At 47.3% G+C, this 11,721-nt stretch overlaps 1 protein-coding gene across 1 annotated transcript; it reads left to right on the forward strand.

The window, feature by feature from the left end:
• Positions 1-9,300: 9,300 nt before the first annotated feature.
• On the forward strand, positions 9,301-11,374 carry LOC135538612 (CDGSH iron-sulfur domain-containing protein 3, mitochondrial-like). Its single transcript, XM_064964497.1, has 3 exons — positions 9,301-9,631; positions 9,952-10,068; positions 10,290-11,374. The coding sequence occupies exons 1-3, from the start codon at positions 9,542-9,544 to the stop codon at positions 10,473-10,475; spliced, it is 393 nt and encodes a 130-aa protein (XP_064820569.1). The 5' UTR covers positions 9,301-9,541; the 3' UTR covers positions 10,476-11,374.
• Positions 11,375-11,721: the final 347 nt, after the last annotated feature.

The following is an 11,721-nucleotide window of genomic DNA, read 5'->3' on the forward strand; positions in this document are numbered from 1 at the left end:
CTGCCATCCTGTACCTTTGCCCCTGTTCTTGTAATAAACATTGTTACTTCGACACAGTCTGCATCTGGGTCTTACCTTAAAACGTGATAGCACCATCGAGAGCATCCTGACCGGTTGCATCACCGCCTGTTATGGCAACTGCTCGGCATCTGACAAAATGCTACAGAGGGTAGTGCATACGGCCCAGTACATCACTGGGGCCAAGCTTCCTGCGATCCAGGACCTATACAATAGGCGGTGTCAGAAAATAGTCCATAAAATTGTCAGAGACTCCAATCACCCAAGTCAGAGACTGTTTTCTCTGATTTTGCACGGCAAGAGGTACCGGAGCACCAAGTGTAGGACCAAAAGTATCCTAGACTTCTACCCCCAAGCCATAAGACTGCAATTAATCAACCCCCCTCCATTTGTTTTGTACGCTGCTACTCGCTGTATTATCTATGCATAGTCACTTCACCCCCTACCTACGTGTACAAATTACCTCAACCCACCTGTACCCCCTCACACTGACTCGGTACTGTACCCCCTGGATATAGTATTGTTATTGTTATTTTATTGTGTTACTTTTTATAATTTTTTACTTTAGCTTATTTGGTAAATATGTTCTTAACTATTCTTGAACTGTACTGTTGGTTAAGGGCTTGTCAGTAAGCATTTCACGGTAAAGTCTACACTTCAGGGCATGTATTCAGGGCATGTGACAAATAAAGTTTGATTTGATTTGAAACCCTCAATGGCACAGCCCTTGCTAAAACAGGCTTTTGGCCACTAGAGGCCTCTATCTTCCTCCATGATTGGTGATGGCTGAAGAAATTTGGATTGTCACTGAAAACCCTCACAAAATTTTACAGATGCACAATTGAGAGCATCCTGTCGGGCTGTATCACCGCCTGGTACGGCAACTGCACCTCCCACAACGGCAAGACTCTCCAGAGGGTGGTGCAGTCTGCACAACGCATCGCCGGGGGCAAACTACCTGCCCTCCATAACACCTACAGCATCCGATGTCACAGGAAGGCCAAAAAAGATAATCAAGGACAACAACCACCCGATCCACTGCCTGTTAACCCTGCTACCATCCAGAAGGTGAGGTCAGTACAGGTGCATCAAAAGGTAGGACCGAGAGACTGAAAAAAAAAGCTTCTATCTCAAAGCTATCACACTGTTAAACAGCCATCACTAACACAGAGAGGCTGCTGCCTACATAGAGACTTGAAATCATTGGACACTTTAAGAAATGGATCACTAGTCACTTTAACTTCTATGTATATATATGTATGTATATATTCTTACTCAATTCCTTACTTAGATGTGTGTGTATTAGGTTGCTGTTGTGGAATTGTTAGATTACATGTTAGATATTGCTGCATTGTCCGAACTAGAAGCACAAGCATTTTGCTACACTCGCAATAACATCTGCTAACCATGTGACTAATAAAATGGATTTGCATGGAAGTGGACCTCGCCCTGGGGCGTCTTTTTACATTTATAGGCCATTTATAGACTCCTTGCTGTCCCCAGTCCACCTGGCCGTGCTGCTGCTCCAGTTTCAACAGCAGGAGCGGTAGAGATACTCTGAATGATCGGCTATGAAAAGCCAACTGACATTTACTCTTGAGGTGCTGACCTATTGCACCCTCGACAACCACTGTGATTATTATTATTTGACCATGCTGGTCATTTATGAACATTTGAACATCTTGGCCATGCTCTGTTATAATCTCCACCCAGCACAGCCAGAAGAGGACTGGCCACCCCTCATAGCTTGTTTCCTCTCTAGGTTTCTTCCTAGGTTTTGGCCTTTCTAGGGAGTTTTTCCTAGCGACTGTGCTTCTACACCTGCATTGCTTGCTGTTTGGGGTTTTAGGCTGAGTTTCTGTACAGCACTTTGATATATCAGCTGATTTTAAATTAGTGAAGCAGCATTGTGCCATTACATCTCAATCCTTAATGAAATAGCTAAAGCAAAGTTCAACAGTTATTTGGCAGGTCCACTGAAGAGGCTATTAAATTCCAAGTTACATTATTTTAGTACATTTTCGTGGTGCTGGGTTGGAACAAAAAAAGATTGTCCACCATGGCAGGAGTTCCCAAACGTTTTAATTCAAGCCCCCCTTCCAGCATTGGGGAACATGCCGCGACCCCCCACCTATTTCTATCACAAGCACTGCTCATGACAAACTGTGTTCAAACTCCTCTTTTTCAAGGTGAGAACATTTAGCATATTTGAATCTTTTTTTCTGCAATTCTACACATTTTGTCATGGGGTGCAGATAATTATTTTGCCATTTTAAAGCAAATTTTCTTGTAATTCCATACATTTTACCATTTCTAATGTGTATTCATCTAATATTGAGTGACTTGACCATTACTACAAATCTTTGGACTAAAAAAAACTTTAGCTGACATGGGGTAGTTGATCTGGACATTTCTGTTATAAATAACTCTAAGGCTAATAGGTCGGTGACGACGACCGCCGAGCGCCACCCGACCGGGAAGGGAAACCACCCTCAGTCGGACTCGTGACAGTACCCCCCCCTCCTGACGTGCGGCTCCCGCAGCGCGCCGACACCGGCCTTCGAGGTCGCCCCGGAGAACGAGGTGCAGGGCGATGGAAATCCCTCAACATGGATGGATCCAAGATGTCCCCCACCGGTACCAAACACCTCTCCTCTGGACCGTACCCCTCCCAGTCCACGAGGTACTGCAGGCCCCTCACCCGGCGTCTCGAGTCCAGAATGGCCCGGATCGTATACGCCGGGGACCCCTCGATGTCCAGAGGGGGGGGAGGGGGACCTCCGGCACCTCACTGTATCTGCAGGGGACCAGCTACCACCGGCCTGAGGAGAGACACATGAAACGAGGTGTTAATGCGATAATAGGAAGGGAGTTGTAATCGATAACACACCTCGTTTATTCTCCTCAGGACTTTACAGGGCCCTATACACTGCGGACCCAGCATTCGGCAGGGCAAGCGGAGGGGTAGGTTTCGGGTCGAGAGCCAGACCCTGTCCCCCGGTACAAACACAGGGCCTCACTGCGGTGGCTGTCAGCACTCCTCTTCTGCCGTCCACTCGCTTGTAGTAGAGATTCCTGGGCGGCCCTCCAGGTCTCCTTGGAGCGCTGTACCCATTCCTCCACCGCAGGAGCCTCGGTCTGGCTCGGATGCCATGGTGCCAGGACCGGCTGGTACCCCAACACACACTGAAAAGGGGCCACGTTAGTAGAGGAGTGGCATAGTGAGTTCTGGGCCATTTCAGCCCAGGGAATGTATTGTGCCCACTCCCCTGGCCGATCCTGGCAATACGACCGCAGAAACCTACCCACCTCCTGGTTCACTCTCTCCACCTGCCCATTACTCTCGGGGTGATAACCGGAGGTCAGGCTGACAGAGACCCCCAAACGCTCCATGAAAGCCCTAGATACCCGAGATGTGAATTGGGGGCCCCGATCAGAAAAGATGTCCTCCGGTACCCCGTAGTGCCAAAAGACATGGGTGAATAATGCCTCCGCAGTCTGTAGGGCTGTAGGGATACCGGGCAACGGGAGGAGACGGCAGGACTTAGAGAACCGATCCACAATCACTAAAACCGTGGTGTTCCCGAGACGGCGGAAGATCGGTCAGGAAATCTACGGATAGATGTGACCATGGCCGCTGAGGAACAGGGAGGGGTTGTAATTTCCCTCTAGGAAGGTGCCTAGGAGCCTTACTCTGGGCGCACACCGAACAGGAGGAGACATAACCCTTAACGTCCTTAGCCAAAGTAGGCCACCAATACCTCCCCTGAAGGCTCCCCACTGTCCTCGTCACCCCAGGGTGACCCGAGGAGGGTAGGATATGAGCCCGCCGAATCAGTTTGTCCCAAACACCAAGCGGCACGTACCTTCGCCCCGCCGGACACTGAGGCGGCGCAGGTTTCGCCCGTAACGCCCGCTCGATGTCCGAGTCCACCTCCCATACCACTGGTGCTACCAGCTTTGAGGCGGGAAGGATGGGAGTAGGTTCGGTGGACCCATTCTCCGTGTCGTAAAGGCGGGACAGTGCGTCAGCCTTGACGTTTTGGGAGCCCGGTCTATAAGACAAAGTAAACCGGAACCGGGTGAAGAATATGGCCCACCTTGCCTGACGTGGGTTAAGTCTCCTAGCTGCCCGAATATACTCCAGATTCTGGTGGTCAGTCCAGATGAGAAAGGGGTGCTTAGCCCCCTCAAGCCAGTGTCTCCACACCTTCAGAGCTCTAACCACAGCTAGCAACTCCTGGTCCCCCACATCATAGTTACGCTCCGCTGGGCTGAGCTTCCTTGAGAAGAAAGCGCAGGGGCGGAGTTTTGGTGGCGTACCCGAGCGCTGTGATAGCACGGCACCCACCCCAGCCTCGGATGCGTCCACCTCCACTATGAATGCTAGAGAAGTGAACAACGCCTTCAACTTGTTGAATGCTCCGTCCGCCTCTGCTGACCACTGCAACCGCACCGGGCCCCCCTTCAGCAGTAAGGTAATGGGAGCCGCTATCTGGCCAAAACCCCGGATAAACCTCCTGTAGTAGTTGGCAAAACCCAAAAACCGCTTCACCTCCTTTACCGTGGTCGGAGTCGGCCAATTACGCACGGCCCTAATGCGGTCGCCCTCCATCATCACCCCTGCGGTGGAAATGCGATAACCCAGAAAAGAGACGGCTCATTTAGAGAACACGCATTTCTCAGCCTTGACATATAGGTCATGCTCCAGCAGTCTCCCAAGCACCTTGCGTACCAGAGACACATGCGCGGGGTAAGTGGCCGAGTAGATCAGAATGTCATCGATATAAACAACCACTCCTTGCCCACACAGGTCCCTGAGAATCTCATCTACAAAGGATTGAAAAACGGCTGGAGCATTCTTTAACCCATGCGGCATGACAAGGTACTCATAGTGGCCTGATGTGGTACTAAATGCGGTTTTCCACTCGTCTCCCACCCGAATACGCATCACGCAACTGCGCTCCGTGGAATGATTCCACCGCGTAACGATGAGAGGTAGAGGGTAACTATACCCCACTGTGATGGCGTTTAGACCTCTATAATCAATACACGGACGCAAGCCTGCCTCCTTTTTCCTCACAAAAAAGAAACTCGAGGAGACTGGTGAGATGGAGGGCTGAATGTACCCCTGTCCCAGCGACTCCGTGACATATGTTTCCATCGCCAACGTCTCCTCCTGGGACAACGGGTACACGTGACTCTTGGGAAGTGCAGCGTTTACCTGGAGATCTATCGTACAATCCCTTCCCGGTCGATAAGGTGGTAATTTAGTCACTTTCACTTTACTGAAAGCGATTGCCAAATCAGCATACTCGGGGGGAATGCACACGGTGGAACCCTGGTCTGGACTCTCCACCGACGTGGCACCGATGGAAACTCCCAAACACCTTCCAGAACACTCCTGACCACCCCTGGAGAACCCCCTGTCTCCACGAAATTTTAGGATTGTGCCGGGCCAGCCAGGGAATCCCAAGCACCACTGGAAACGCAGGCGAATCAATAATAAAAACACTTATGCGCTCCCTATGATCCCCCTGCGTCACCATGTCCAGTGGGACCGTGGTCTCCCTGACCACCCCTGACCCTAATGGCCGGCGTCCCAGGGAGTGCACGGGAAAGGGAGAATATATCGGCACAAGCGGAACCCCTAACCTAGCGAGTCCGTGATCCATAAAGTTCCCAGCTGCGCCTGAATCGACTAGCACCCTATGCTGGGAAGAGGGAAAAAAAGTGAAGAAAAAAAGTTAAGACAAACATGTGGCCAACAAGGGGTTCTGGGTGAGTATGATGCTGACTCACCTGGGGTGATCAAGAAGCGTTCCGCCTGCCATCTCTACTCCCAGACGGACCCCCCCAGCAAGGGAAGGCTTCCTCCTCCGGTACCCCACGGCACAGCCCCTCCCAACTCCATCGGAATGGGAGCGGAGTGGCTGGGTGGTGGAACGCACAGGACCCTCTCCGAACGCCCGACGGCAGACAGCAGATTGTCCAGTCGAATAGACATGTCAATCAGCTCATCCAGTGACAGAGCGGTGTCCCGACACGCTAACTCCCTGCGGACGTCCTCCCGGAGACTACACCTGTAGTGGTCAATAAGGGCCCTGTCGTTCCACCCAGATCCTGCTGCCAAGGTCCGGAACTCCAGCGCGTAATCCTGGGCGCGCCTCCTCTCCTGCCTGAGATGAAATAGTCGTTCTCCTACCGCTCGGCCGTCTGGAGGGTGATCAAACACGGCACGGAAGCGGCGGGAAAACTCTGGGTAGTGCTCCCGCGCTGAGTCTGGGCCATTCCAGACTGCATTCGCCCACTCCAGAGCACGACCCGTGAGGCAGGAGATGAGGACACTCACCCTCTCCGCTCCCAAGAGAGTGGGTCTGACAGTGGCCAGGTATAGCTCCAGCTGAAGCAAAAACCCCTGGCAACCCGCCGCCGCTCCATCATAAGCCCTCGGTAGCGTCAGACGGAGGGTGCTGGAGTCGGGAGATGGGGAGTCCGGAGCCGGGGGTGCCGAAGGTGGAGAGAGGAGACCACTCCTCTCCCATCGGTCCATTCTCTCCATCACTTGATCCATCGCGGATCCGATCCGATGGAGGACGGTGGTGTGGTGGAGAACCCGTTCCTCCATCGATGGGAGAGGGTTGTCTGCTGCTCCTGCTGACTCCATTCAATTTTTAGTTGCGGGATTCTGTAATACTCCGGGTGTCGTGGGTGTGGAGTCAAACGCAGGAGACAGAGAGTACAATGCTGTGCTCTTTAATTGCACCAACACACCACAGGGTGCTAACAATAATCACGGCCCCAAAACACAGGGAATGAAAAATGACTACTGAAAAATGCACGACCAGGAACTAACACGTTCCTCTGCTACAGAGCCGAAGGTTTACAAAGAATAATCCCGCACAACAACCAGGCGGGCCGGCTGTCTAATAAAGACAAACTAATCATCACAAACAGGTGCTACCAATAAACATACAAGGAGGGGGAGGAAAGACAATCAGTGGCAGCTAATAGGCCGGTGACGACGACCGCCGAGCGCCACCCGACCGGGAAGGGAAACCACCCTCAGTCGGACTCGTGACAAAGGTATGCAATGACTGACATGACAAGAAGAATACTGATGATGCACTATCCCATTTCTAAATGTCACCTTGCGCATTCTACTATTACAACTTTCAAGAGTACATTTAAAATAAAACAAAATTTATGGGGGGGCTGCTACAGTTTGGGAACCACTGCACCATGAGTTCTCAGTGCCAGGATCAACACTTCTGTCATTTGACAAGACTAAGCAATACTCTATTATTGTGTGACTAAACTACCTCTTCCTCAGATGCAGTGTTCCGCTCAGATCAATAAGCCAGTCGTTACTGCCAAGATGCCTTTCAGGGGGAAAGTGACTGGAGGCAAATGCTATGTCTGGTGTGCATGTGGACACAGCAAGAAACAGGTGAGTGTTAGGCATTGAATGTTCAAAGTGGAGTACTCTGGCTTAAAATTCCTGCCTGTGCAGAACTCTAGCCTGTACCCTAGTTATTGATGAAAAAACAGGCCTGACTAACCTGATGTATAATGTCAGGGCCTGTCGGGCTCGGGTCGTGTCGCAGCGTTCTAGTTCAAAGCATTGAATGGAAAAAACGAAAAAACTAAAGAAGGGTTAGAACTGAGGAGCCAAAATGTATGCAATATTAACCCTTTCAAATTCCAGCAGAGGTGATTTATGCCTATATGCTATTTTTAGGTCTTCTACATGAGAATAATGTTTCAGATTGTAATCTGTGCTATAATTTACAAATTAAATCAGTGAAACAATAGCTCTGACAGTCTCGCTACCTCTCTCTCCCTCTCTCTCTCTCTCTCTCTCTCTCTCTCTCTCTGACTCCCTTTCTCTGTCAGCCCTTCTGTGACGGTGCTCACAGGACTCAAGCACCCAGTATCTCTCCACCACTCTTCACTCCCGAGAAGGACAGCACCCTTATGCTGTGTGCCTGTAAGCAAACCAAAAATGTACCTTACTGTGATGGCACATTTCAAGGTCATCTTCTAGCATCTAGTCAGCTCAGTGGAAAAAAAGTGTTTAAAATGAATAACTTGTTAAAAAATAAATAAAACATGTCATGAAGCTGCTAACTTCCTTATACTGTACTGCCTATATTGATTGGTCATAAATCACTTGTTGACAAACATTTTATTTATGATAAATGGATAAAGGCATTTATGTTTTGTCACTGTCCAGAGGGTAATAAATAATAGCCTACTATATTAATACACATTGTGTCATTCTTGTTTTGTTTTTTTCCTTAAAGCATGCATTATTTTGAGAAACAGTCAGGCAATGTAGATATTAAAAGAAAACAGTGACTTTTGGCCTATATAGAATAAAGCTCATGTTCATGTTCAAAGGAAATCATCAAGGAGCCTGAGCTCAAACTGGAGGTAAGACATGATGCAAGGATAGTGAAATAGGCCTACTGCAACAAATCAAAAAAAAGATGTTGTATTCATATTTGTCTAACATGCTGCCGTGGGGCAAGTTCATATAGGTGATATATGATGATCGTTATTAAACTAAGTTAATGTGTAAAAAAAAATGTGACTTCTGCTTTTAACCCAACCCCTCCGAAAAAAAAACACAGGTTTTGGAGAGGTGCAGGGTGGCTGCCACACTGAACACTTGGAGAGCTGTTGTTGTGAGGGTCAACTGCCTTTCTCAGGGGCACAACAGCAGGCAAATGGCATCTTGGAATGTAATGCCAGCAACCAATTGTTGCCAGCTCACTTCCCGACAGATTTTTTCAGTCGGACCTGAGATTCAAACTCGCAACCCTCCGGCCACTGGCTCACCTCTCTAACCGCCAGGCTACCTACCTTATGGAACTGGGCTGCTTCCTGGGCTTGCAACCTGGACTCTGGGGTATATGTAACATAGTAAACGTAATCCGGGATACTCAATTAGTATACATGACATTTCGTATTGAATGTATTAATTTTCAGATATCCATAATCCATTGTGTATAATACTTTACGGATTACAATTCTTATAATATATTACAAATTTGCTAAACGTTTGATATGTTACGAATTCCAATGTATTGTAGCTAATGTTAGCTAGGTGGCAACCTAGCTAGGCTTGGAGTTAGGGTCAAGATTATGAGTTAGGTTAAAGGGTTAAACTAATTCACTTTTCACCCTGTGAAACTCTTTCCAACGGGGTAACCTAGGCCAGATAATCAAATCCCCTCATTGCTGCGCATCTTGGTTGGAGAGAAGCGCATGCAGCGGCTCACGTGACTAATTCCCGGAAGCCACCTCTACATGACCAGCCGTTCGCTACACAAAGTCTTCGCTCGTCCTTATCTCAAGTGAAGCTAACGTTGGTTGTTGATTCCAGTTTCATGTTGTTGCTAATTGTCTGTCACTAATATGAATACGTTGAATTTGAAGGCTTTATTTATAAATAACAATATACAGACCACAGAGTAGCAGCCGCAGGCTACTTAATAGCACGCACCCACAACCAAATATGAACACGATCATGTCAGACAGAGTGCGCAAATTAGTTTCTGCAACCTTGATACAACCTTGGACATGGCCGATTATTACTGCCCCAAAGGTAAGCAAACGATTAAAGTCTCAAGGAAGAAGTTTCACATGGTTAACAACAACAAAACACAATATCTCTTGTGCATGTAAACAAGTTGTCTTTGGTTGCAATGGCAGCCTGCATTCAAATGGTGGGTTACAATGTTGTGAGGTGAGGATTTACTCCTACTCTATAGCATTGGGTGGAAGTCATTTATTGTTATCTGCCGTAATATAATTTTCCATTTTCTTGTTTGCTGACCACACACAGGCATTTGTAGGATGCATTCACAGAATTTGCATATTGGAAATCAGTTTTGCTACCCTAAAATCTGAAACTTATCGTTACAGGTCCAGCTCTCCAGTCTATCCAGTGAGCCTGTCATCGCTTCCAAAAAGCCTTTCAAGGTGGAGCTTGTAGGGGGAAAGCGTTACTCATGGTGCACTTGTGGACACAGCAAGAAACAGGTGAGGGCCCTACAATCATGCTTTACATTGGTCACCATGCGCCCATCACTCTACTTTCAATGAAACAGGTTAATTGAACTCTGTTATGTGGAATTGGATCAGATTTGCTTTAGCATACCAACGCAGCAGATTATTCAGTGAGACAGAATCTAGCAGCAGTAACTAATTTAGAATTTGAGGTCCTCAATCGCTGTCGTGTTTCTCCCATCTTTCTGTCTTAGCCTTTCTGTGATGGAACCCACAAGACTAAAGCCCAGGGCCTGATGCCTTTGCGTTTCATCCCTGAGAAGGACTCCAAAGCTTGGCTGTGTGGCTGCAAGTACACCGCTAACCCACCATACTGCGATGGCACTCACAAGCAGGAATTCATCCAGTCTGCCCTGCTCCCAGAGAACACCGACTCCTGAATGGCTAGGCGCTGAATATGTTTTTGTCCAATTCACTGAGGTGTGGGTCCTCTGAGTTCTGGTCCTGGAGATGTCGGACCAGAATCACTGGTTCAGAAAGTAGCTCTACACTTGGGTGATTGATGGCAAACAGATGACTTATGTACATATCTGACATACTGTTACATGCTTAGATCTGATGTGAAAAGATCTGTGATTGGTCAAAAGACTGATTAGTGGAAAAAATATCAGAATTGGGCTACATGTCTAAATGCAGCGTTAGGAACCCCATTATAATATAATGGGAAACTCTGGGCTTAGCACTAGCTTTGAACAAATCTCCCATTGTCATCCATACAAGATTTGCATGACATAAGAGCTCTGTGAACAACTCAATTAAGGATTCATCCTATGCTAGGCAATCTGCAAAGTGATACTTGTTATGGGGCAATTCCACGATAACAGAATGATGCTGAGATTTCACTTTAAAATGTAAAAACCAATGATTAAAGTTAATCAAACCATTCAACTTTATGCACAATGGCTAGTTTTAACAATTTCCACAAAAAACATTTACTTGAAGAGTGCAGATGCAAAGTTAGGTAATAGAATCAGTTTCTCATTCTTTGCAATCATTGGTTTGTGTTTGGCATTCTGTTACCGTGGAATTGCCCTGTGTGTGGTATGCACTGGTGCTTCTGTAAATGTTTGAAATTGTGATGAAACAGATATTTAAAATTTTTATGCTCCGCTAATGATACGCACAAGTATTGTGATGGACTGTTTCTCAAAATCAAGTATTGTAATAGAACACTAAATCATACGCTTGCTGTAAAATGAATTGTTTAAGATGTATTATTCCCTCCATGGTGTATGCTGTCTGTGTTGAAATTAAAACGATCAAATACAGTGCCCTCAAATACATTTTTTACTTTCTCTTAATTATGGTCACATTTTGCCATGCTATAACCTGTTTTGTATGTCACTTATGAAGAAATGCAACATTTCAACCATAATCTGCATTGAAGTCAAGAAAATCCACAGATTCTTTGGGGAGCACATAGTTGCCATGGATCCCAACTTAAAATCAAGTTAAGTTAAACATTTCTAAATAGCGGCATAATGATAATACATGCTTTAAAGCTCTGCTACTCATGAATTGTTGTTGATAGAAATATGAAATGGCTATGTAATAAAGGTCCAAATGGAGACTAATCACAAGAGCACTTACACGTTCTGATATTTGAACTACTCGAGAACATAACTC

Source organism: Oncorhynchus masou, chromosome 5, assembly GCF_036934945.1.
Source record: "Oncorhynchus masou masou isolate Uvic2021 chromosome 5, UVic_Omas_1.1, whole genome shotgun sequence".
Lineage (NCBI taxonomy): Eukaryota > Metazoa > Chordata > Actinopteri > Salmoniformes > Salmonidae > Oncorhynchus > Oncorhynchus masou.

Coding starts and splice junctions, on each gene's coding strand:
- LOC135538612 (XM_064964497.1), top strand. CDS start 9,542: ATGAACACGATCATGTCAGACAGAGTGCGCAAATTAGTTTCTGCAACC. Junction 9,632..9,951: donor CGATTATTACTGCCCCAAAG/GTAAGCAAACGA, acceptor TTATCGTTACAG/GTCCAGCTCTCCAGTCTATC. Junction 10,069..10,289: donor GTGGACACAGCAAGAAACAG/GTGAGGGCCCTA, acceptor TTTCTGTCTTAG/CCTTTCTGTGATGGAACCCA.